This window comes from Drosophila biarmipes, chromosome 3L (genome assembly GCF_025231255.1).
Source record: "Drosophila biarmipes strain raj3 chromosome 3L, RU_DBia_V1.1, whole genome shotgun sequence".
In the NCBI taxonomy this organism is placed as follows: Eukaryota; Metazoa; Arthropoda; class Insecta; order Diptera; family Drosophilidae; genus Drosophila; species Drosophila biarmipes.
In genome coordinates, this window is record NC_066613.1 from 4,192,695 (window position 1) to 4,217,810 (window position 25,116).

General features: G+C 44.1%; 5 protein-coding genes across 8 annotated transcripts; 2 read left to right on the plus strand and 3 right to left on the minus strand.

Moving 5' to 3' along the window:
- Positions 1-693: 693 nt before the first annotated feature.
- Positions 694-6,869, minus strand: LOC108030806 (ras-GEF domain-containing family member 1B). Its single transcript, XM_017103901.3, has 5 exons — positions 6,120-6,869; positions 2,429-3,903; positions 2,200-2,343; positions 1,939-2,141; positions 694-1,878 (listed from the first exon to the last, which is right to left on the minus strand). The coding sequence occupies exons 2-5, from the start codon at positions 3,818-3,820 to the stop codon at positions 1,602-1,604; spliced, it is 2,016 nt and encodes a 671-aa protein (XP_016959390.1). The 5' UTR covers positions 3,821-3,903; positions 6,120-6,869; the 3' UTR covers positions 694-1,601.
- Positions 6,870-7,190: 321 nt separating this feature from the next.
- LOC108030808 (uncharacterized) lies at positions 7,191-10,352 on the plus strand. The gene is made up of 4 exons (XM_017103903.3): positions 7,191-8,112; positions 8,172-8,974; positions 9,487-9,674; positions 9,734-10,352. The coding sequence occupies exons 1-4, from the start codon at positions 7,449-7,451 to the stop codon at positions 9,840-9,842; spliced, it is 1,764 nt and encodes a 587-aa protein (XP_016959392.1). The 5' UTR covers positions 7,191-7,448; the 3' UTR covers positions 9,843-10,352.
- Positions 10,353-10,442: 90 nt separating this feature from the next.
- LOC108030810 (alanine--glyoxylate aminotransferase 2, mitochondrial) lies at positions 10,443-18,407 on the plus strand. Of its 2 annotated transcripts, none has more exons than XM_050886727.1 (4): positions 10,443-10,594; positions 11,927-12,251; positions 13,231-14,305; positions 18,104-18,407. In XM_050886727.1, exons 1-4 carry the CDS (start codon positions 10,573-10,575, stop codon positions 18,233-18,235), a joined length of 1,554 nt encoding a protein of 517 aa, XP_050742684.1. In that variant the 5' UTR covers positions 10,443-10,572; the 3' UTR covers positions 18,236-18,407. The 2 variants fall into 2 exon arrangements, with proteins under 2 accessions (XP_050742684.1, XP_016959394.1); XM_017103905.3 differs by lacking the exon at positions 18,104-18,407 and adding an exon at positions 14,497-14,771.
- LOC108030811 (transmembrane protein 64) lies at positions 18,244-25,085 on the minus strand. 3 transcript variants are annotated; one of them, XM_017103908.3, is made up of 4 exons: positions 23,863-24,880; positions 20,388-20,511; positions 19,631-19,792; positions 18,244-18,755 (listed from the first exon to the last, which is right to left on the minus strand). In XM_017103908.3, exons 1-4 carry the CDS (start codon positions 24,531-24,533, stop codon positions 18,636-18,638), a joined length of 1,077 nt encoding a protein of 358 aa, XP_016959397.1. In that variant the 5' UTR covers positions 24,534-24,880; the 3' UTR covers positions 18,244-18,635. The 3 variants fall into 3 exon arrangements, with proteins under 3 accessions (XP_016959397.1, XP_016959398.1, XP_050742685.1); XM_017103909.3 differs by lacking the exon at positions 19,631-19,792 and having other exon boundaries at positions 23,863-25,066; XM_050886728.1 differs by lacking the exons at positions 18,244-18,755; positions 19,631-19,792; positions 20,388-20,511 and adding an exon at positions 23,594-23,802 and having other exon boundaries at positions 23,863-25,085.
- Positions 20,933-22,892, minus strand: LOC108030809 (xaa-Pro aminopeptidase 3). Its single transcript, XM_017103904.3, has one exon. The coding sequence runs from the start codon at positions 22,650-22,652 to the stop codon at positions 21,099-21,101; it is 1,554 nt and encodes a 517-aa protein (XP_016959393.1). The 5' UTR covers positions 22,653-22,892; the 3' UTR covers positions 20,933-21,098.
- Positions 25,086-25,116: the final 31 nt, after the last annotated feature.

Sequence of the window (25,116 nt, forward strand, 5' to 3'; positions counted from 1 at the left end):
AAAGTTAATTCTTTACACAATTTATAAATTTCCTTGTACATTTCAAACTATAAAGCCCTTGCGGTTTCTCAGTTTTTAATTTATGTACAACTTTCTGTTAAAAAAAATAAGATTGATAAATATTATTGAGCGATAAGCAGTGCAACTCCTTTCTACTCAGTATGGAAAGCATTTCATTAAATGCCCAAAAATATGCAACAGTAATTTAATAGGAAAAAGTTACGAATTAAAATTTTTGAATAAAATGACAGTATTTAGAAGTTTATCATAGGAACAAAGTTTTTATAATAAATAAATTATTTAAATGCCGGAAAAATTATTGTAATACTTAATTATCATAGCTTATATGTAAATAACAATGCTTGTTCATTTGGTAATTAAATACACTTTTTAAAATGTTCTAATCTTTTGAAGCATAAAATATTTTATTTTATTATTTATTTTACAGAAGCGGGCGGGTTGAGAACATTTTGGAAAGTGTGTTTATTAAATCGAATGTACAGCACTTTTCGTCACAAAAGTTGATATCAGAACTTTTTTATGTTGATGGTACGTGATCGACCGACCCTTTACCTCGTAAGGGGCAATCCATATATTACGTGATTAAGTTTTCCGTGATCATTTCTATGATCCCCACCCCACCCTAGGTGATAACGTAATATCCATATATTACGAAGAGTTCGATACAAATTTAAATATTACACCATTTTGTTACGAGAATTTTTCATATCCTTTATTCGAAAGCTGCTTTAATTATTTATGTTCTGTTTAGTCCCTTTATGGTTAATATCATTTATGATTTCATCGACAATATTACTTAATCTTGCGATTGCATTGTTAAAAATCTAATTCTTATCCAGTAAAAGCATCGTTTTACCACAAAGAGTACTTTTCTTTGCTGCTTTTCTTACATCTTATTTTGTTTGTTTTCTTAATTATAGAAAAGTGGTAATGCGCAGCGACTGATAATTGCCAATACATTTTGCTCATGCAGAAAAGCCTCGAGACAGAATAATTGTGTAATCCGTTGGATCATACCCGGATGTAATCTTTACGAAATATCAAAAAGATTTCATTTAGCTATAAAATTGTATACATAAATATAAATACTGGTCACGTACGAATATAGCGCACTTATGCAGCTTTGTCAGATGGTTTTCATCATAACTATGGGATCATAAACGATTCGTGCTTTACCAAAAATTCCACGCTAACAACTAAATTAGTTGCGTTAGCTGTTAGCCATAAAGGGCTTTAAGTACATTGGTTCGTTGTTTCCATGCTCCTAATCGTCTAGTTGCCTAAATAAAATTACTGCCAACGTTTCGGAGTTGTCTCTCTAAAAGACACGCTGAAGCCAGTCATTTAACTTTTGGGGCAGGAACACAAAGATAAGGAGAGTAAATAATTATACAAAGAATTTAGCTTCACAAGCTGTTCTTTTCCATGAAGGGGCTAATTAGGGGTTGAGGCTTGGCTCCCCTCTGTACTTATCGTTCGCATCAACTTAATATCCCCGATCTTACGGCTCTAATAGAAAAATAATCATGGCAAGCGCTTAAGCGTAGCTTAGTCTACCCTCTACAAAGTGGTTACTGCGACTATTGTTGCTGCTCTTGCAGCTGCTGTAGCAGTTGTTGCTTCGTCTCAGCTTTTACGGTCTTGTAGCGGTCTTTCTCCTCCGTGTTCTCCGGTGGCTCACACTCGAAAGATGCAATGGAAAGAGTGTTCTCATTAAGCACGGCGCTGTGTTGAAGATAGGCTATGACGTTAGGAAGCTGCTCGAAAGGACATTTAACTTTCTTCCACTCGTTGAACTCCATCACTTGTTTGGCCAGCTGGGAGCACTTTTCGAAATTGATATGATTGTTCGGCAGCCTGATATAATAAAGATACGCGATAAGTAGTGTTAGGAGTGGAACTACCAAATCTACTTACCGGTTGGAACATCCCTCGTTTAAAAAGTACAAGTCCTTAACAAATAAACTAAAGAATGGAATGATTATGCGTTCGCGTTCCTCAGTAGCGCCCTCTGAGCGCCACATCGCAGCTTTGAGAGTAGAGCGATAGCTGTTAAAGTTCGATGTTGGATCCATTTGATGTTCCAGCACGGAGAACTTGGCCGATTGCACCTTTGCCCACTGAGCATAAAAATAATGTTGCAATAAGTTACATATGAAACCAGTCCAAACAGCTTACCGTCTTTTTAAGTCTGCCTATGGGCGCCAGATTTAGACCAGCTATTATGGCCATCAGACTATTAAAGTTGCCAATATTGAAGCACTCGCGGGCTGTCTCAATCCAATACTCTATGATGCGCACACGTTGCTTCTTCTTAGGATACTGTCAGGGAAACATTGAAAAAACGAATTTAATATGCTACGCTTCAAACTGCTTTTCCTATGTCTATTCTTTACTGTTTACCCACCTTGACAATCTCGCTGGCCGTCAAGTAGCTGAGCCGATTGAACCATTGTACATAAGACTCCAGGTTACGTGTTTTCTTCATATCGTTCAACGAACCGGTACCACTGCACTTGCCTTTGTTGCCCTCCTTGCTTCCGTCCTTGGCTTGCTGCTGGTAATCCTTTGCAAAGGCCTGAACGAATTCTTCGGGCCCAATGTGTGACAAGCGTTCCAACTCGATGGCTGTCAGCTGGTGGGCCAAATGTGCACAGCTCGGACACATGTCCATGATGCCAAACACTTCGTCGGGCTGAGGAGTTGTGGAGATCGAGTTGGTTGTGGAGGCAGAGGATGTGTGGCCGCTGGAGGAGGAATTGGATGTGCCGCTGGCCGAACCGCCGCCACTGGCCCCATTGGCATTTGAAGAGGTACCCAGAAAAGTCTGGAAGGCATTGTGCAAATGATGATGATGTCCGTGGTGATGGTGCTGCTGCTGACTCTGTGCCTCTTCAGAGCTAAGTGTCTGCAGAAACTCCTCATACTGCTCTAGCGAAGTCAGCCGGGATACAAGCAACTGCAGAATTCGCGACACTTGCTTACCCAGCGAATTGTCAATGTAGACGCACTTCCTTGCTAGAATGCGCACCTGCTGCATCAACCGCTCATCTCTAAAATCGTAAGGGAAAATCTCGATCCATTCCGACAGAAGTCTGATGCAGTGTTGGGCAGAGCGCTGCGTGCTTGTCCGCTGCTGGAGACGCGGCTCCAGCTCCGTCGTAGGAGCGGCCGCCCCCGCAGACCCCTTGCGCTGCGTCAGAGGCGAGGCGGAGTTGATGCTGAGTTGCATGGGGCGTCCAGGCGCTTGTCCGGCATCGTCCACCACGTCACCGCCGGCGCCAACATCCTTCTGCTGCTGCTCCCAAGTCTGCGAAATCTGCGCCAGTAGCTCGTGGGGACGCACAAAGAGCCTGGCGCTGAGGAGGAAAGCGAAAACAAAGCCGTCATCCGGATAGTACTCGTGCGTGGGTACCATGTGGGAAATGAGCGTTTGCAGCGGACCCGAGAGTAGGCGGCCCCCACAGTAGACCAGGTGTTCCTCCTTAGCCTCTTTGCTCAAAACCCGGCTTTGGGCCGCTCCATAGCTGAGCTGCTTCTCTGGCGGTTTTTCCGGCAGGGTGATGCGACGAAGGGCAGATAGCGACTCGTGGGCGGGACAAGCGCTATTACTCCTCTGTGTCTTCAGATCCGGCAGTGTTTTGTGTGTAATTGAAGTAGTTGTGGCACCTGAGGCACCAGCCCCAAGTGTGGCTCCCACAGATCTTTCCTGCCCCTTGAGATTAAGGTTGATGTTAGCGCTGCCGGTGCTGCCGCTGCGCCCATTAGTGGCACTGCTAAAGCCGTTGCTCGACGACATCTGGGCGCTGTCCAGTCCTGGGCTAGCGCAACTAAGCCAGCGATGAATGCCCGTGACGCATCGGGAAGTCGAGCGAAAAGCTTCTGTGGAGGAAATTCAAAAGATGGAGGTTATTAATCTAGTCGTTGAAAAGTGAAGGAAATGTGAGGGCTGTTTCTTCTGGCATGTTGAGGCTATTGCTTGCTAACTGTCAAATTAAAGTTGTTGATCTTTTGCAAGTTAAATTATTTAATGCTGGTGTCCTTATAGTGCTCCTATTAAATACTCGCCTTTTATAAAGTAATAACAGTACTATAAGAGCAACCTGTAACTGCGGTTAAAAAAAAATATATTTTGTGCTTTGAGGTCCTTTTTTTAGTGAACACATTTCTTATTGGGGATTCAAAGCCTTGTACATACATATCTAACAAAGCGTTGAGAAGGTATATTTTCTAAACGAAAAATGGTTATAATCATCTCCATACCCGTTACTCGTACAGATCCCCGTAAAAGGGTATATTATAGTTTCTGACCCCATAAAATGTACATATACAAATATATACATGTATATTTTTGCTCAGGATTACTAGCCGAGTCGATCTAACTTGTCCGTCTGTCCGTATAACCGCAGAGTTCGAATTTTGGATAGCGCCCAAAATTTGTAATATTTTAAAAAGCTTTAAATAAGATTGTGCACTGCCTATCGGTACCCATCTATGTACATGTCAAAAATTAAACGAAAGAAAATAACAGTCGGACGATTCATTTAAGAGATATAGCCATATAGTCTATACAGTCATTTGATTGCTGCATCAAATCAGCTGTTTTCGATAATACGCAACCAAGCTTGGTGGCGCTAGGAAGAATATATTCATTCCTCTCGCACTCATTTTAGCTGAGTAAGGGGTATCTAATAGTCGATGCCATCGACTAAAGCGTTTTCTCTTTTTTAACTATTTCTTCTTTTGGATTTCGATTTCCTATTGGCCTTCGAGGACTCTAATAAAATAAACTATCAGGGCGTTGTTTCCTTCTAATGCCGTTTGAGTAGAACTTCTATAAAAATGATAGTATAGAAATGTGGTATATTTTCAGTATTAGAAGGAATACAAAAGAGTAATCCGATTATTCTTTTCATCTTAATCTTGTAATCTTATTTTTTTCTTATTACATTTTAGCCAATGTGCCGTGAAGAAGAATAGTAGGGGGTCGGATGAAGTTGTTAGGAATTTAGATCAATTTTGGCCTATCACAGGCCAGTGAACAGTGAACAGCGCACAGCCCCGAGTTCACAATGAAGAATTAGAAACATTTATTAACAGAAAACAAAACTACCGAATGTGGGTCAACAAATGGCTCAGCTTGGGGAAGGTTGGTGGTGGGTGTGCATAACGGGTGGTCCGAACACGTTAATTGAATAACCAAGACGCACCAAACGAAGGAGTCCAACAACGACCAGCCACCAGCCCACCAAAAACGAAGGGGAGGGCCGCACTTCCACTTTCCTTCCCATATTGCACGCTTATAGTCAAGTGGGCAGGAACAGGAGGACCGCGGATACATTATTAACTGCAGAGCAAACAAAATCAATTTTCAAATAATCACCAACAACAACCGGACCCAGCCGAAGACAAATTAAAGTCTATATTTAAATCGTTCCACAGAATACATGGCCAGCAGAACAGCAGCGGCAACAACAACTGCTTCAACAACAAACAAGTGGAATGCACTGCCCATAAAAGCTTAAAACAACAACTGCAAAAGCAACAACAACGCCATAATTTGTATACAAAACGAAGGCAGAAGAAGAAAAAGCAGAGGCAGCAATGACAGACGAGAAAGCGCCGAAGCCGCCGCACAGTGGGCTCAGTTCGTCGAACAACTTATAATTGGGGGAAACGTAAAGAGCAAATGCGTTGTATGGCGGTTTAGTTACCTAGACGAGTCGGATGGTGTCTGAATGTTACTTGATGTTTCACTGAGCAGGGCGAAATCGTTCTTTCACTCCTAGGACAAGGTGAACGCGAAGATTCGCTCAAAGGTGAGTCCGATTTGTCCTTGTACCTTTTGGCCTTCAGTGTGCGTGCTCCACTGTGCAAGGTAAAAGAAAGGCCGACGCGTGTGGAAATGCAGGGAAAGCCGAGAGGCCAGCAAGGAGTCAGCCCAGCCGGGGTAAGCCGTGGGGCGAGAGGACGAGAGAGTCGATAAACGGGGCCGTGGCCGGAGCAGAACGGTTCCCCCTCCCCAGCCGGAGCGCGGCATGGGCAGGGGCAAGGGGCCCAGGACGAGGTCTGGGTGGAGTTGACTTCGGGGAGCTCACCTGTCGCAGCTCTGGCGCCCGGGCATGCTGCAAGTGTCCTGGCCCGAGGACCTTCGATCGGCGACTCCGCTCCGCAGGAACTGGAAGAGGCGAGGAACACGCCCGCAAAGGAGCTGCGCTGCAGGAAAACCAGGACAGTCGAAAGTGGAACACCCGAGGTCGCTGGCGGGAGGGGTTTCTGTGGGCGGGCGGCTTTGTTTGTGTGTGCTCGCACGGCGATTCACAATACGCGCAGTTTTGGCTCGCCCACCACCTTCGCACTCGTACTCACACTCGCGCGCACGCAGATGCAGGCTCGCATGGACGCACCCTCACCCCCGCGGCAGAGGCTCGGCAGAGGGCGGGCAGCATTCGCATATGGACGCCAGGAATTATGAGTGCGGCGGACAAACACCGTTTTTCGAAGCCCTCGGCGCAATTAATTTGCCACACAAAACGCACTGCGACGCTTTTTCCTCGGCCATGTACGCGTCTGAACTTGTCTGTGTGTATTGTGTATATACAATGTATGTACGAGAGCCCCGACCGGTTTGTTTGCTACGCAGGCTTTTCCTTCCACACTGCGGCACAAAAACGCACTCGGAAAGGATCCGGGCTGCGAGAGGTAGCGCGGAACCGCGCAATTAATACCGCCGAAGGTAATTCAACGGCAGTTGCGTGATCGCGGATCGCCTTTCGCTTTTATTGCATTAAAAATGCGCTGCGAACCGAACGTCGCGTTTTGTTTACTATGGCTGAACTGCGCGCTTACCAACACTGCCCGCTGGACGATTTCACAGAGCCGGAGCTGGCAGTTCGACCTTTTTCTCGCCAAATTCGCCGTTCTTAAACACCAACTGTGGATGAAGCTGGGAAGCTTAGTGTATTAACAATAAATGCAATATCATGGAAATATGCGGTTCCTTACGAAGAGTTAGAAACTCGACCAAGACGCCACTTTCGCCACCGAAGCGGTATTAAACGCAGAATTTGGCACTGCGTTTCAAAACAACTTTAAAGTGTTGGTGCGTAATGTGTCAAAATATGCCAATCAAATCAGTCATATTCAAAGCGATTGAAAGTGTGCCAATAGGTATTTTTTTGAATTTAGGAATTTGGGTTGTTATCGGAGCGGCCACACCGGGAAAAGCCGTTTTAATATCTGGTAACACCGCGTGAAAAGTCGCAGGGGAGATGGGATGCGAAAATAACTGAGTTGCTGGAGAGAACGATACCACAGGAGGCAGGGAAACAGCAGACGCCACAGGCAGAAGGACACTGACGCACCTCCCAGCACGGCCGACACTCGAGCAGGACATTCCGGCAAGCATCGTCCGCGTTTGGAATTAAATGGCAAATGGGAGTACGACCGAAGCGTCGGCGACGGCCACCCCTCAACAGCGAATTCCCCAAACCGCGCAGCAGGCGCTCCTGACCGAGGCGGCGGTTGCCTCGAAGGACTCGGCGCCCACCTCCCACGGGGTGAATGATCTCGTGGCGGACGTGTGTCTGAATGGTCGGGGCACGGACTACTCCAGCATGCGGGCCTCTACGTCTACGGCCGGCTCGGGATCGGGAGCTGCCTCCTCGTCTTCGTCCTCCTTCTCCTTTAAACACTTTCTTAGCAGCACAGGCACTGTGACGGCTCCGACCAGCACGGTGACTTCGGCAGCCGTGCAGACGTCTACTGGCGCCCGGCCTAAGGTGCCCCAGTCAGCCTCTGCCTCCCACATGCAACCGCCGGACGTTAATGGCAGCAGTGCATCGTCCAGGATGAAGCGGTCCCCGCGTTTCAGCTCTTTTGACTCGCAGGCGAGTCTTGCGGAGTACGCAGCCTGCGGGGGAGGGCCCTCCAGCAGCAGCGCCGCGTCTCAATCTCAGCACCGCTTAAGACCGGATATTCGTTTGGGCCACGACGCGGTGCAGGACGCACTGGACAACGACGACGATGACCACGTGGCGCTGGCCCAAGTTCGCAACACCAGCAGGCTTTACGACGAGCGAATAGATGACGGTGAGTTCCTGGTAGACGTTCCTCTCGATTTCTCTAGCTCGCTCTCTCCATTCCTTTAGATATTTTCCCATCGGCCGCCTCCAACCAGCAATCTGCCATTGGAACGCGCTATGTGCCTCGCTCCTATTCAAACTACGAGATGCCACCACACTTGCCGTGCCCTTCATCCTCGCCGCGTCGTCGACCGTCTGGAAACCGCGATCAACGCCCCACTCGACTAGTGCTGTCCGCGGGTCCCAAAATGAAACTGGACCTGCCCTTGGAGACGTGCAACGCAGCGGGTGGCGCAACCGGCGGTGGGGCTGCTGCTGCATCCGCCCTGCCAGACTTTGTGCAAGATCACTTGCCGGACGCTTGGTGCGCCGGCCAGGATGCTCTGAGTTCGCCCCCCAACTCGCCTCTCGGAGCAGATGAGGCAACGAGTGGAGCTGTGGGTCTGTTGCCGTCTTCGCTGACACCCAGGGGACTCCCCAGTGCTGCCTCCGTCCCCGGTCCACCTGGAGAACCAGTCACCGGCTCTACGGTTAAAATGCTGCCGGACTTCTTGTCTGATGGTCCTATAATTCACTCGTCTCAGCGACTAGCCGACGTGGCCATTGGGCTGCCCTCGAATTCCATTGACTCACCTCCCCAGGAGGCGGTCAGCACGTTGCAACTGTCGACACTCCGACAGGAGAACGAACGTTTGCAACGGGAGCTGCAGGAGGTTCGCGCGGAACTTAATGTCCAGACCAGGAGGGCCAGTGACTTTGAGCAGCAACTACTGCAGCTTTCTGAGGCCTCTCGAAGACGAGAAGCGCTGACAACGACGAACAACACACAAGCCACGCAGTATCTAAGGCGGCAGTTGGCCCAATTGGAGGTGAGTGTCCCATTTTGGTAGTGCAAAATGACAATAAATTTACGTTAATTATTCGTCAAATTAAATTTTAGCAGCTTTTGGTAATAAATCCTTGACCAAACGCCTTAAATAATAAATAAATAAATTCTAAATAAATAAATTCTAGTTAATAGACACACAACAAATACAATTTATTTTCCTGAAATCTTGAAAATTTTTTGACAATAACTGCCATTTTTTAAAAATAAAATTTATATTTTTATTTACCTCTTAAGTTAACAATAAAACCTATATATAGATTTTAACTAGTTCCAAGAAGATCTTTAATATTTTGAAATAAAATATTTGTGACTCATATTCAAACCCCTTAAATGTTGCGCAGTGTAATCTACTTATCCATTAAAATGTACATTGTACATTTTGACGATTAAAATTTACATAAGTTCAAAAGCGAAAAAAGACCCAACTTATTAACAGCTTGATCACTTTGTATAAGTAGCCGTAAATATTTAATTACTTAAAACTTTTTTTAGGCGGAGCTTAGCGCCCTAAGAGGGAGCGGTGGTCCTGATTACGCCGCAGGTGGAGTCCCAGTAGCGACTCCCAGCAGAGGCACTGAGAGCGCCGCCACTAGTGGCATCAGCACCCCGCGACCGTCCAGAACCCATAATCTGTCAAGGGACCTACTGCGAGCCGCCGACACTGCGGAACAGAACCTAAGGTAAGCCGCATTAACAGTCGAAGAACGACTGCCTGATCGTCATCCACGACTCCTTGCAGGCAACTACTGACTGGAGTCGAGAATCTACGCCAGATGGCGGCTAACCTGGAGCAGCCGGGCCAGCCAACAACTCCCCAAAGTCCAGACCTTTATACCGATTTCAACTGAACTGCCCGGGATCGACTCTTTGAACTGGACGTAATGCCCCAGTTCAGACTGGTTATTGTTGTTTGTGTAAACATGGAAGTCCACGCCGCCGCCTAGAGCTTGTTTTTAGATGACCCCGCGAATGTTTATGTTTCCGTATAATCTGTTGCATTGGGCTAAGCCTGGTCGGAAATGTCCGGGAGGAATGGGGAGGGGCAATGTGAGAATCAAAGCGCAAACTCGTGATGTTGGTTGATAAAACAAAATATATAATTCATACTTGATAAATCGATATAGCATATTCAAAGACCTACCTAATATCGACGGCTAATGTAAAGTACTCTACGATGTTAATTGTCTGCAACCCAAAAAGAATCTGCGCGTTGAATCCGGGATGAGGCACTCATTTATATGGAGCGATAAATGCGATATATTTTTTGTTAAAAACAAAGGGTTACCTGTGCACTTTAGTAGTTTGTGCTTCAGTACATAGCATAAAAGAATTGAAATAAATTATTATGAGACAATTAATTGTTTACCCACTGAGTGATAAACCTCCCGGAGCTTTCTAAACAGGCCCTGAGCAGAAAGAGAACGCTTTCCTGCAGCCTTGTCGTTGCTCTCCAATCTGATAGCGCTCTCCGTCGACCAAGGCCTATACACCTCCACTGAAATCAACGATCAGTTGCTTCACCGACGCAGTGACGCGCGGACGACCTGCCTCGCAAGTTAGAAAAAACTGAAACCGGAAATGCTGTATAAGAGATGTTTGGGTAAGTTTATTGCGGAGCTCGCAGAAGATTAACTTCTTTTGATGCAATTTACGCATTTGTTCTTGGCGCTATAAATGCAGTCTATGCTTATTCCACAGGAAAACCATCTGTGGAATAGAAAAATGGTTAAATAGATCTGGGTATGTGGACACAAATTGTGCGAATTTTATTAGAAGAAATTAAACAAAATAATGTCATTGTGCGTTATGCTATTTTGCAAATTGCACTTAGAGAAAATATATGAATAATGATTTTGCTTAGACGATAATTCTCCGTGTGCACCTATAAATGAACATTTTAGGTAACCGCTTATCACGTTTGGTCCACGCTGGGTCAAATTTTGTGTACTCGCAGTTAAGGAGATAAGCTAACAGTTGATAATTTGACAGGTGGCTGATAATCCACAGCTGGATTCAAGCACACTGGGATTTTAAGTGGCCTAGGCTGTCGGCGGGGGGCCAGTTCTTATCGGTTGGAATGGGGACAACGCCTCGGTGTTAATAGGAGACTACATTTTGGTTACTATTGCGTACTCGAAACTAAGTACGGTGATTTGGATATATCTTGGTCAATTAGCTTTTAAAATTGAAAATAAACAACACAGGCCTGGTCAAGTGAAACAAAAGTTTCTGTTCAAGCTTGATCACATTTTTACTAGGAAACTGCGTTGCATTTCCATTAATAAGTATCAACATTACTGCAATGTCAGTTGTAAAAATAAAAAAAGCTTTGGTAAACATAATAGCACCGGCTGGATTACTTGCCTTTTATTTGGAATTATTGTACAACATTTATTTAAATTCGGTTTTATACAGTTGAATTCTGCATAGCAGTTCCACAAGGCACAGAAATATCTTCCAACCGAATTTACCCCTAAAGGTTAGTTTCGGTGTCAAAAGGGTTAAAAAAAAAAGTATATAAGCATGTCGGTTAGAGAATTGTATGTTCAGATCTTTTCGATCGTTCCTATGGCAGTTTTGATAAAATTATAAAATCTTCCGATATTTTAAAATTTAATTTAAAAGTCTGAAATAGTTAAAGATGGTATTCCCCAAAGTATAAGGTAATAGAAGAAGGTTTCATTTCTATACCTTGCATAGGGTATGATAATTTCAGTCAGAAGTTTGCTATGCAGTGGAGACCATACATACGGTACATATGTTCTCGATCAGGATGAGGAGACGATCCGTGTATCCTTCTTTCTGTTTCTTACCAAACAGTTCTATCAGTTTTAAAGCTGCTAGGATGAAACCTTCCGAAAGTATTATTATACCACGCAGTATATAATTAGTTATTGTATATTATTAATTAGCTCACCTTTTACTTTTCCAGCTCAGACGAGTTCGGTTCTCCCGAAGTCGTCGGTGCGCAGGCTCCTTAGCTCAACGCTGGATTCAAAGGTAGGGCCCGCAGCGGAGAACGATTTGCACGGTGAGATGCCCAAGTGCAATCATCGCCCGGTGGCCTACGAAGGCTCCAGCTACGAACAGATCCTAAAGACGCGCCGCAATCACCTGACGCCTAACCTTCAGGCGCACTTCAAAAGGCCACTCGTCATCCACACTGGCCACATGCAGTGGCTCTATGATCACGAGGGACGACGCTACCTGGACATGTTCGGAGGAATCGTCACTGTGTCCGTAGGACATTGTCACCCGTAAGAGAGGACTTTTTATAACTTGCCGAGAGCATCACTGTACGCATTGATATAACCATGTCCGTCTGTCTGTACTCGTACGTAAACTACGCTCCTAGTCTTAAAACGTTGCCGAAGGCCTTCTTTCTATAGCAAATGGTAGATAGGTCGCAACGCGTTAAGTCCGGCATTATTATTCTATAGCTCCCATTGAAAAGAACGGAAAAGTTTCCCTATATTAGATCATATTCATAGGGTACAACTTAATATCTTTTAACATATATTTGGGGTATGTTTTAAAAGGTATTTTAAACTATGAGTCTGTGGCTATAAACCGCAGTAAAGATTTTGAAAAATACTGTTTTACACGACATCATTATTACCGGTCATAGCCGCACATGTGCTGTGACCCTATAAATGAACATGCCATATACATTTTTAAGGCGATCGGCCAAGTGGTTTGTTAGATATCTTGAGAAAAACGCTTTTGAAAATTTCTTTCTCAGCATTAATCTTTCTTACGACATCGAATATCAAAAACCCTCTTTTGTAAAAGTTTTAGAAATGATTTATGCAAGAAAGCATATGTTTATGTTTAAAGCCTTGATATTATTATAGTATTGTAATTAAAAATATTAACTATCTCAAAAGAAAGAAATGGCATATTGCAATTGAATTCATAGTATCTTGCGTTCTGAGCAGCTTTGACGTGCTCTCTTCTGTCGGGCTTCGTCTCGGTGGTCGCATAAATCACGGTCTTATTTCCCGTAGTCTTGCATTTGAAAAGCATTCTATCGAACATATCAACGATTCAATTTTTTGCAAGGAACAAGCTTTAAATTTTCCTTTTGGATTTTCTAATACCCAATTCATATCAGTAACGTGTTGCTCATCAGTCGACGTCGGCGGCTGTCCGAAGTGCTCCATGCCATTAACAAAGGCTTCAATTATGCTTTACAAATTGAATACGTATCATAATAGTAATTGCATTTACCAACAGGAAGGTGAACCAGGCGCTAAGAGAGCAGACCGCGAAGCTGTGGCATACGACGAACATCTACATGCACCCCAAAATCCACGAATATGCTGAGCGTATGATAGCCAAGATTCCAGGGAACCTAAAGAGCGTTTGCTTTGTGAATTCCGGCTCTGAGGCCAACGACCTAGCTATGCTGATGGCGCGCATGCACACGGGAAACCAGGATATCCTCTCCTTGCGCAACTGCTACCACGGAATGTCGCCTTACACCATGGGTCTGACCGCTCACTCCACATGGCGCTTCTCGCTGCCAGGAGTGAATAACGGACTGGTGCACGTAATGAACCCCGATCCCTACCAGGGCATTTGGGGCGGCTCCAACTGCAGGGACTCGCCTGTGCAGACGACACGTGAATGCCAGTGTCGTGAGGGTTGTCAAGCCGGTGACGCTTACTACAAGGAGCTTGAGGAGACCTTCAAGTATTCCTTGCCGCGCGGCAGGGTGGCGGCCATGTTCGCAGAGTCCATCCAGGGGGTCGGTGGCACGGTGCAGTTCCCCAAAGGCTATCTGAAGCGGGCGGCCGCCCTGGTAAGGGCTAACGGAGGACTCTTTGTGGCCGACGAGGTGCAGACGGGCTTTGGGCGCACCGGAGAGCACTTCTGGGGCTTCGAAGGCCACGACTACATTCCTGACATAGTTACCATGGCCAAGGGCATTGGCAACGGTTTTCCGCTGGCCGCCGTGGTCACTACACCGGAGATCGCCGCCGCCTTGGGCCAAGCCCTGCACTTCAACACTTACGGTGGCAACCCAATGGCCAGTGCGGTGGGCATAGCTGTTTTGGACGTGATTGAAGAGGAGCAGCTGCAGCGCAACTCGCTTGAAGTGGGCACCTACTTCCTCAAAGGTCTGGCCGAACTGCAGCAGCGCTACGAGATTGTTGGCGATGTGCGCGGCAAAGGTTTGATGATCGGGGTGGAACTGGTGGGCAATCGTGAAAAGCGCACTCCTCTTGCCACGCCGCACGTCCTCGAGATCTGGGAGAAGTGTAAGGATTTAGGTGTTCTCCTTGGACGCGGTGGTCTCCATGGAAACGTAAGTAGAAGCTTCTCCGAGGGCTAGGTGCATCCTCATCCGGGCTCTTCCGTTCTCGTTTTGCACGTCTAACTAACAAGAAATTGCCCCCGTTAAAGACTCTCAAGGCGAGCTGGACGCTTTGAAGGTTTATCTTCGGGTGCATTATTATTCCTGTCTCTATCTGTACATCCTTTCGTGCATTTTCACAGGTACTGCGAATTAAACCCCCCATGTGCATCACTCGGGCTGACGCCAAGTTCGCGTTGGACGTGCTGGCCCGGGCTATCGCGGAGTCCAGATCCGAGCTTAATTAACAAAGATTCGAGTGAAGATGACGTTACATATATTCATACCCAGAACAGCAGTGCAGGGTGGTCTCAATTGCATTTAACTAATTTGATCCTCTGGGCAATTTTAAGTCCCTGAGCTTTTAACATATTACAAATTTATTTTAGTAGGTACATTAAATGTTTTAAGAAACCTACGAATGTATCGTATGTTTATTGGGTACTAACTATTTTAATGTGTGCCAAGGGAGACAGAAAAAAAATTTTAAACTAGAGGTTTAACAATTCTGCTTAAGTAGTGCGACCGATTTAAAATACAAATTCCTTGGTCAAAAGTTATCCCCGAACAACTCAGCTTTAATCACTAGAGAGCACATAGTTTTACCCCTAGTCTTTGCTAAACGACACTATTCTAAACTGAAAATATAAGTACTGGGCGCCACGAAGTGAAGCGATTTTTGGTCGTAAGGAAGGGTGAGACTGTCGGCTAAAGAAAAATGGGTTTCAAAGGCAACTCCAGCTTACCAGCTATTACCAACTTCAAAATAATATACCCTAATTAAAGGCGAAGAAACATGCACTTTTACGTACTTTTTACGTGTTCTTATTCCTAACTTACTAACTAATAATACGATTAAACCCTTCTTCGGCGTGCAAGGTATTGACAAACAAAATAAAATATAATTTTTATCCGACACAACATCATCAAAAGTATGTGCGGTTCCTTGGCGTTGGAATGGGTGTGGGACATGACAACATCAGAAGCATATTTTGTACGCTTAATCCCAAGTCTCTTTTATTGTTGCTGAGATTATATCGTCTGCATTTTGCGTTATGAACGTAACAGTGGGTCCTGTATTTCGCTGCGCTGCTTAAGATATTTTAGAATCTGTACGCTAAATACCAACTTTCAAGACTTTATAGTTTCGGAGATCTCAGCGTTCGTACGGATAGACAGACAGAGGACTAGTGATCCTGATTAATTATGGAAAAGCTAATGTGTAAGAGTCGGCAATGTCATGGTATACGAATGTCTTCTCCTGTTTGTTTTTTAAATTTCTCCGAAGATTATAGGCAAATAAATAGTGGTGTAGCACCCAGAATTTACCGTGTTACCTTGTTAACAGCTTAATAAGCGGAACAGTCGACATATGAAAAGTTTTACCGAAAAAAAAGGGGGGCCATATGCTTCGAAGTGTTTTTTCCACAAACTACTTTCGGTGGATATAGCTCTTCTTCAAAGCCCGTACGCTCACTTGCTGATTTGTTTTTAGCCTCATATGCACTTGTGACGATCTTATAAACTTATTTTAAAAACTTCTTCAAACTGGGTGGGAACCAACGAGAACAAATCTTTTTGACTTCCAGATATTTATGCAACATAAAATGCATGTTGGTGGAAGAAATGCCCCCATCTCACGATATGTCACATGACATGTCTTGCATTATAAGTTCAGCACGGTATCAAGGACTGTTTTTCGATGACCTGTACGATCTTCGGCGTCGGCCACGATTGATTTCATTAAATAATTTTTTCACGCTGATAGGATTCTGCATCATTCGTGTCGAGTTAATAAAAAAGTAAATGTGAAAATTAATCGATATAAAACGTGTTCACATAAAAGAGTTGTATTGAGCTTTTATAAAAGTTCAAACCTTTCTTGGGAAAAGAGCAATTGGTCATAACATGGCCAGAAGTGGCCTAGGCCAGAAACTTAAATAGTTCGTAGTACAAGAAAATTTGATGAACAGCAACGAAACTTGTATTGTTTCCAGTAATTAACTAAATTCGTCGGAAAGTATGAAACAGGTAGAAGAAAGCGTTTCCGGCCCCATAAAGTACATATATTCTTGATCAGGATCACTAGCCGAGTCGATCTAGCTATGTCCGTATGTTCGTCAGTCTGTCTGTCCGTAGGAACGCTAAGATCCCGAAAACTATAAGAGCTAGAACAGTCAGACTTGGCATGGGCATCCTGCGCAGCGCAAGTTTGTTTCAGCGGTGTACCAAGCCCATTTTAACGCACACAATCCGCAAAAAATCTGTAGCGCCTACAGTTTTTATGATAGAAAAAATTTTTTACTGAAATGTGTTTGTTTCATCAATACCTATGGATTGACCTAAAAAATGTGCCTCGCCCACTTTAACGCCCACAAACGGCTTAAACGCTTAAATCTGTCTGCCGCCCACATTACATCTACTGAAATAGCCTGTAGGTGGCGCCCTAAAATATCGCTTTGCTGCTTAATATCTTCATTTTCTTTTTGCTCCCTTAAGCTGAGTAACAGGTATCGAATGCCTCGTTGTTTTTTTATTCTAAGTATAAGAAATATAGAACTAAATATTTATTGTTAGAAACTTGATAAGATAAAATTACTTTTCAAATGAATTGAAATCGGTTTAAGTTTCCATCTCATTATAAACTTATCTCAGAATCTAATGCTTAGATTAAATTCTAGCATATAATTTGATCCCTAGGAATGGCCCAATTGACCGCTGATTCTAATCAAAATCATATACACTTTATTGGGCAAGAAATTACAATGTTCAGTTTTAAGACTGCTTTAAAAGTTTATTCATAACAGAAAGGAAGTTAACTTCGGCAAGCTGAAGTTTGAATACCCTTGCAGTTATAAAAATAATAATTTTTATTAAATTGAATTTAAAGTATAAAAATGTATATTCCCAATGTTATAAGATAATATGTCAAAAAGCCCCAAAGCTATAATTTGTTTCACATTATTTCCCACCAATTATGCGATCGTCCGATTTTAATAAAATTTATTTCGAAATTCAGAATTAATTAAAAAATGTTATTTTCAAGCTTATAAAGATATAATTTAATAAACACCAAAGATATAATTTTCCGATCTTTCCTAAGGCAGCTATATGATATAGTCATCCGATTTTGATAAAATTTGATTCGAATTCCAAGCTTAGAAGGTTATATGTTAAAAAGCACCGAAGGTACATTTTTTTAAAATTTTTTTCGATAGTTCCTATGGGAGCTATAAGATATAGTTGTCCGATCCGGCTCGATCCAACTTATATACTACCTGCAATAGAAAGAAGCTTTAAGAAGCTTCAGCCCGATAGCTTTAAAACTGAGAGACTAGTTTGCGTAGAAACGGATGGACAGACGGACATGGCAAGATCGACTCGTCTTATGACGCTGATCAAGAATATATATACTTTTCGGGGTCGGAAAAGTCTCCTTCACTGCGTTGCAAACTTCTGACTGAAATCATTATACCCTCTGCAAGGGTATAAAAACGGGCACTCCAGTAGTTATCTAATATTAATGCAATGCATTAAATTTGTCAAAAATTTGCTTAACATGTTTCTTATTGAAGGTATATTTATTTAGAATTTACAGTACTACTGTATTTACCAGTAGGTAGAAAGGTTTTTCCTGTTTCACTTGTATTCTGTTTGACATTTCAAAAAACCTCAAAAATGTAGTTTGCTTGCGAAATAACCAAGAAAGAAATACTCAAGTCCTATATTGTTCTTCCTTTTCTTCTTCAGGTGCTGAGTCTCAGACCTCCTCTGTGCCTATGCACCGAGGATGTGGAATTCACCCTGCAGACATTAGAGGAAGCATTCAGGTTCCATATGAACAAAATCCCTCGGAGCTGGAGAAACAGCCAAAGAACATGATAAGCTGATTGAACAAAATAGCTCATTTATTAGATTTACTTACAAACTAGTAATTGAACCACATTGTAGAGCAGCATTACGACCGTAAGTCGAATCTAAAATTAGCAATTTCTGAGCGACGCATTGACATAATTGTAAATATCCTTATTTTGAATAAATAAATTGTGATGTAGATCGATCTTTTAAGGAAGCGAGGAATGCAAATCCATAAACAAATCGAAGATAAAGCTAGCTTAATGTTTGGTATTCATGGCATTGCCTTGAGCATAAACAAATAATAAAACTCAAAAATCACCTTCGCTTAAATTAGTTAATTCAAAAATGCAGTCTTGTCCAGCATTCCAGAAAATTCTCTTGGGCCCGGTCTCCTGTGGGAACTCTCCTCCCCAAGTGGTTTCTCTTAGACTTGGATGTCAGAGTGTTTGCCCTCGTTATTATAATCAGCACTGAGCAGCGTCTCTGAAAGCTCTTTCCTCGCCTTCTGAAGAACCCAGAACATCAAAGCCACGCCACAAATTACCTTTAAAGACACAAAATGGATTATGAAAAGTCTTGTTCAACAAATTACAATAGTAGCACTAGTATTGTTACACTAACAAAACAATAAACGAAAAAACAAAAAACAAAACTCAAAAACTCAAAACAAAAGCTTCAAAACTGAGAGACTAGTTTGCGTAGAAACGAACAGACGGGAATGGCTAGATCGACTCGTTTAGTGACGCTGATCAAGAATGTATATACTTCACGGGGTCGGAAACGTCTCCTTCACTGCGTTGCAAACTTCTGACTAAAATCGTTATACCCTCTGCAAGGTTTTTATACACACCAAAGCTATAATTTGTTTCATATTTTTATCCACTAATTTTCCGATTCTTCCTATGACAGCTATATGATATAGGCGGCCAATATGTATTTCCAATCGAAGGAGGTTAGGACAGACTGACATGGCTAGATCGACTCGTCTGGAAACGTCTCCTTCACTGCGCAACAAACTTTTAACTGAAATTATTATATGTATGTACCCTCTGCGATTAAAGTTATAAAAGGTTTTATTCATTTATACAAAATTCCACTTAAAATAAAAAATCCTTTTTTTATTTTGAGAAAACTTTTCTTAATTTGAAGGTTATTTACCGTAAAGTAAAGAATAATTTCGTTTTTCAAGGAAATTATTTACTTCAAATAAAGGCAAGTCGCCGTTTGATGAAAATTAAAGGGGACATTTCTTAAATCGATGGCGAATTTCTTGAATCAAGGGCTTTTTTTTTGTGTGTTGAATTCGATGGCATTGCAAATAATATTTTTAGTTAAATTGATAATTTAATAATATTATACAACATTTATATTTAGCCGTAATAAAACAAAAAAAATCATCACGACAGGCATCGAACTTACCTCAAATACGAAGCTAATGTAACCAGTCAGCTTGGTATCATTATCACTGAGCACTTCGTGCATGGATCTTAGCGTTGAGCCCAAGTAAACATTGATAGTTTGGGCTGGCAGCAGTCCAATCATCGTGGCCACATGGTAGTCTCTCGTATTGATGGAACTAATCTGCGTAATAATATTCTAATTTAAAACTCGGTCTAACGGTGTGTCATGCTCTATTTTTACTACGTTAGTCAACACAAAAAAAGCAAACTTCACTCAAAGAAACTAATTTTCTTGATTTTAGTCTATTGGCCTCCGCTGACTTGCAGCATTTGGTGTGCAATCTCAATTGACTTTGCTAAATACTGAACGGATTTGCTCTAGCTTTAAATTAATTTCAATCATTTTTGGATAGATGGATATTTATAATACGAACACAATCTCGGTTGTGGGCGGTACATTAGCATTGCACCCTGCTAAAACAAACTTGCGTTGCGCAAGAAGCTCAAGAATCTTCACGCCGAATCCTAAAGTTTCTAGCTTTTATAGTGTTCATTTCAGCGTTCATACGGACGGACAGTCAGTTGGACTGACGGACATGGCTAGATCTACTCGGCTGTGATCCTGATGAAGTATATATTTACTTTATGGGGTTGGAAACGCTTCCTTCTACCTGTTGCATACTTTCCGACGAATCTAGTATATCCGTTATATACAACTAGCGGGCACAAAAACTCTGCTGTCAAGTTTAGTATCACCTCACTGTTGGGCCACTTACTCCAAATATCACATTCTGAACTCCGAAGGGAATGGGGGTAAGTCGTGTAAAGAGCACCACCCGAAATGCCTTTGGTCCAGATATCACGCGAAGAATAGCACGTCCCGTATCATTCTTGATCAACCTGCAAATAGAACCAATCAAACAGCACATGTCATAAAGATATAAAATGTTTTTATTCATTAACTTTGCACTTGTGTTTATCTAAACCACTATCAGGAAATGGTTATAGGAGCTATAAAGCAGTGCTACCGTTCATAATTGTGGGAAGGCATTTACGTTATCATATAATAATAAATATGTATGCTCAGTAAATATGGTTTTCCTTGAGAAAATTTGATTTGCAGATATAATTGAAAAATTAGATACAATGACAATAATTGGCGGAAATGTAAAAACCCGCTGTTATCAGTTCTTACCTGTGCAATTTCCTCGAACAGACGCGCCTCACTTATTTATAAGTGTTTGGTAAAAAACTGTAAACTAGCCGAGCCACTTTCCAAAGTATTCAGCTGTGTGAAGTGCCTTACAGAATCCAAACAAAGTATCAATGCAAATCGGTTTTTAATATACACCTATAAAAGACCTGAATAAATGGCGGTGATTGTGGGAACACGAATTTAATTCCCAGGAATTACTGTCCATGTTTTCAGCAATTTGTTTGCTTTCCTCAGTTGCCGCCAGTGAGGTCATGCTTGAGGCGCCTATCACCTAATCCCTGCCAGCCCACAATCGTAGGGATCTGGCTCGGACGGCAGGTAAGCATACTTCGATCTCCTGGGGCTCACTGGGACAGACTTTAGTAAGCACCTCAACGGAAAAGTCATCCTGGATGTGCAGGGTATCGCCGAGCTGGCAGAGTATTCCACGGAACTCAGGGTAGGCCAGACAGCAGTCATCGGGAATCGAGATGGACAGGTGCAGCGAAACGACGTTCCCGGGGGCGAAGGGGTAATCAAGGAGTCTTCGGCTGGTATCTCGTTTACCAAGGCCCACGTGGGAGACGACGACTGGGGAGCAGTTATACTTGCGGGCCACCTCGACAGTCTCAGCTGGACTCATGTCAACTTTGGGCAACACCCGGAGCTCCCGCAAGTGCCGGGCCAGAAGGATTAAGTAAGCGGCATGAAGTTCCAGTGGAGTGCGTACAGCACCGTCACTTCCAGCGGTCTGTATTAACGAACACAGATCGCGATGCATGTCCAAGAGTGCACCGTAAAGCATTTTCTGGGGCGGCGTGAATCGGCCGGAGCTTGGCCAGCTCCTTGCCAATCCGCCTTCGTAGCCTGCGTACTGGCAGCCAGCATCCATCTGCCACAGCCCATTGCCATCTAGTCCACATGTTACTTTGGACACGTCCGGTTGGGCATGACACACACGGCATTTGTAGTCAAAGGATGTGGCCAACTCCTGAGGATTGCACTGGTGCTGGGCGATCACCTTCGCCATGGAGCCGGCGGCAATAGCGTTAGCGCGACGCAGTGCACACAGCTCCCTGGACGTCTTGACGGTGCGTGTGTACTGAAGTATGTAACGGGGGTTACACAGAGGTGTCTTGGCCTCATCGGCCGCCTCTTGCACTATCCGGCTGACTGAACTCGATGTCCGGAAGGAGTGCCATAGCTCTGGAGATTGATCCTTCAGGAGCCACAGCAAACTTTTTTTTAACATGGATAGGGGCAGAACGTCCTCTACGTGATGCATATGGCTATAAATCGTTGACAGCTGGGAGTCTACCTCTTCGGGAAGGAAGAGCAAAGCACCAGCCTTTCGCTTTCGGGTGCGATGGAGTACCAAGGCCGCTCCTGGCCTCAAGCAATCGCAGAGATAGAGAAACTCGGATCTTTGCCGCAAGGGGCATCTCCGGATCGAGTCAGCTCCGGCCACCACGAGGACATGCGCAAATATCCGGTTTTTTCTCTGTGGGTTCTTGAACGCGTCCTTCGCGTGCATATAAGCATTGAGATCATCCAAAGCCATTACTCGATGCACATCTATCTCATCGGGAACCAGGACGGCTTCGGGCGTCGGATCGCTATGCAGGTACTCGGCCATTGTGGCGAACTGGCCCCCTGGGGCATCGCGGGAGAACTTATCGATTAGGTCGGGCACTGAGAGCGGACGAATTCTCTTGGCGAACTCGGATGAAATGACTGTTGGCAGCACCAGATGGACATCACTTCGATCCGATGTGGCCACTACGGAGCATCCACGACGCACGTCACCCCAGGCGAAATACTTAAAATTTTTAAGGGATCGCAGCATTTGGGACTCAAAGGCAGCACACGGGCGAGAGCAGACAAAAACTGTGTTGGCTTCATAGAAGACCCTGGGACAGTTGGACAAAAGGGTGCCTTGATTTCCACCACTACAGAGGACCGAATCTTCGAAAGGTCGATAAAACGGAATATGGGGTTGTACCACTTGTCAAAATAACCAAGAACGAGTTCGTATTTTATTGCTCTACATACGATTTGAGAGCGGATGCTGGCATCGGCCAGCCGATGTTTTAAAACACCTTCAGACTTTACCGAAATTGGTAAAGAGAAGCGGATACGCACAGCAACGAGAAGAATGCCTTTTCAATAACGCTACAATGCGTAAAATGTCTTCCCAAGTAATTTAATTGTTGCGTTTTTCTGAATATTCCAAAATCCTATTCACGTTTTTACATTGACAAAAACAATGTACTTCCGTTTAAATTCTTTAAGCATCAAAGCAGAACGAGATAATTTTTATAAACAAGTATTAAATGTCGGTTAGAATTTTTAGTTAGAAAAAGCTAAACTAAAAAAAATTGATATAGTATTCGAGTCGCTTTCGAGATGTTTTGCACGTTCAGTTGGACAGACGAACTTTAATATATTGGTTAACACTCCGGATCAAGACTTCACTTTCAGTATAAGGTCAAAAAACTTCATACTTTTCACTCTTACTTATAGTAATAAATATTTACAATGAATGATGAATGTATATATGAAATTTGAAATTTTCTGACTAACTGATTATACCCTTGCAGAGGGTATATGATTTCAGTCAGAAGTTTTCAACGCAGTTACGGAGACGTTTCCGACTCCATAAAGTATATATATTCTTGATCAGCATCACTAGACGAGTCGATCTAGCACTGTCCGTCTGTCCTTCCGTTTTTACGCAAACTAACCTCTCAGTTTTAAAGCTATAAAGCTATTATTATTATTATTATTATTGCATTGCTGCTGGAATATTTTTGAGTAAGGGTATATGATGGTCGGGGCAATCTACTACAGCGTATTTTCTGTTTAATTGCCTTACTAATAAAAAACCCAAATTTATTTTTTTTACAAGTGTACATGCATGACTTTTAAAAATCTATATCTGATTTGCCTAATTTTCCCCTGTTAATCGTTTTTGTATGGCCTGTACTTAGCACCTCCTGGCAAACAAATGCTTGGGATTACCTTGATATTACAAGCCCCAGTAAAGGGCAACTTACCTTTGCACGGGAATGCGGTGCCGGCAGCTGCGAATGGTGGCGTGCGCCAAGGCGATGCCGAGGTTGGCGCCCAGAATAACGGTGAGCCAGCCGCGCAGGCAGCCAAACAGGTAGCCGGCGGTGATGAGCAAGACAAAGTAGCCCACCACCACGGGGAAGCTGACCAGGGCGAAGAGCGCCATGTACACGGCGAAGGTAATCCAGGCGTTTTGCATCTCAATCCAGAAGAGCAGCTGGCGGGCGTAGTCCCGCGTCGTCCAGCCGATGAAGACGAGAGCGCCCAAAATGCAGGCGGGCACCAGGCATCCCAGGTACCAGTTGCGGGTGAGGTAGCCATGGGCACGTGCCCACCAAGACATACGCTTCCGGCTTCGGAGGACTGAGGATGAAGAGGGCCGAGGGCCCCTTCGAATGGAAGGGGTGCTGGCGAGGAAGGGGTCACACTCGGTGTCCTCCGAGGACTCCAGGGCGGCCGAGGAGGGATCGCAGGTGGTTGATGCGCTGCTCTCCAGTGGGTCCACCTCCTTGCCTTGGATCAGCTGGGCGGAAGCGGGGGCAGAGGTGGCGGGTAATGGCTTCTGCATGATGCTGTTGTTGTTGTCCGCATATCCATACGTATTGTTGTTCTTGTTGGTGCGGCCGCTGCTGATCTCGAGCTGCAGCGACGACATGACCAGGACTTGCAGTCAGCTCCGGTGCCACCTTTCTCCGTTTTCTCTTGCACTTGTCGCTGCGAAATTTCACTTTCGTGCACCGCATCCGCGTCCGCGCTGAAACAGATGTTGAAGTTTCGGAATTTACGGGCGCATGTGTGTGCTAGGTGTCACATATGGCAGGGCAACCGAGTCCCAGAAACCGTTGTTGTTGTTGTCTTGATTCAATTGAATTTACGCTTTTTATTGTTTATATATGTGCCACCAGCCGCTCAGCAAACGACGCACATCTGCCGCCGACGTTCCGATTGGAATTGGAACTCGAGTTCCCGCAACGCAGCGAGAGAGAGTGGGCGCAGGGAGAGCCGGCAGCAGAGTTGCAGGTTCAGCTGTTTTTAAGCCAGGGCTGGCAACTTTTGGGATTTGTACATTGTATTTGGCCGTACACTGACTTTTATAAGATTTGGCTATGACGGAGCTGTGCAAGAGTGCGCACGAAAACTACATTCTGGAGAAATTAGTTAAAGATATTCCACTACTTCTTCGTAGCAAGAGAAATCGTCTAGGCCGGGGACCTGTACACCAACAGTAGCTATAAAAT

What these genes read in the sequence shown, in the direction of transcription:
- LOC108030806 (XM_017103901.3), bottom strand. Translation starts at nt 3,820, where the DNA reads ATGTCGTCGAGCAACGGCTTTAGCAGTGCCACTAATGGGCGCAGCGGC. An exon ending in TAGGCAGACTTAAAAAGACG is followed by an intron (nt 2,142 to 2,199) that starts GTAAGCTGTTTG and finishes TTTTATGCTCAG; the next exon opens with TGGGCAAAGGTGCAATCGGC. An exon ending in AACGAGGGATGTTCCAACCG is followed by an intron (nt 1,879 to 1,938) that starts GTAAGTAGATTT and finishes TTATTATATCAG; the next exon opens with GCTGCCGAACAATCATATCA.
- LOC108030808 (XM_017103903.3), top strand. Translation starts at nt 7,449, where the DNA reads ATGGCAAATGGGAGTACGACCGAAGCGTCGGCGACGGCCACCCCTCAA. An exon ending in GGCAGTTGGCCCAATTGGAG is followed by an intron (nt 8,975 to 9,486) that starts GTGAGTGTCCCA and finishes AACTTTTTTTAG; the next exon opens with GCGGAGCTTAGCGCCCTAAG. An exon ending in ACTGCGGAACAGAACCTAAG is followed by an intron (nt 9,675 to 9,733) that starts GTAAGCCGCATT and finishes GACTCCTTGCAG; the next exon opens with GCAACTACTGACTGGAGTCG.
- LOC108030810 (XM_050886727.1), top strand. Translation starts at nt 10,573, where the DNA reads ATGCTGTATAAGAGATGTTTGG. An exon ending in GCTGTATAAGAGATGTTTGG is followed by an intron (nt 10,595 to 11,926) that starts GTAAGTTTATTG and finishes TTACTTTTCCAG; the next exon opens with CTCAGACGAGTTCGGTTCTC. An exon ending in GCGGTGGTCTCCATGGAAAC is followed by an intron (nt 14,306 to 18,103) that starts GTAAGTAGAAGC and finishes TTTCTTCTTCAG; the next exon opens with GTGCTGAGTCTCAGACCTCC.
- LOC108030809 (XM_017103904.3), bottom strand. Translation starts at nt 22,652, where the DNA reads ATGCTGCGATCCCTTAAAAATTTTAAGTATTTCGCCTGGGGTGACGTG.
- LOC108030811 (XM_017103908.3), bottom strand. Translation starts at nt 24,533, where the DNA reads ATGTCGTCGCTGCAGCTCGAGATCAGCAGCGGCCGCACCAACAAGAAC. An exon ending in CACCGCATTCCCGTGCAAAG is followed by an intron (nt 20,512 to 23,862) that starts GTAAGTTGCCCT and finishes TTCTATTTGCAG; the next exon opens with GTTGATCAAGAATGATACGG. An exon ending in TTCAGAATGTGATATTTGGA is followed by an intron (nt 19,793 to 20,387) that starts GTAAGTGGCCCA and finishes ATTATTACGCAG; the next exon opens with ATTAGTTCCATCAATACGAG.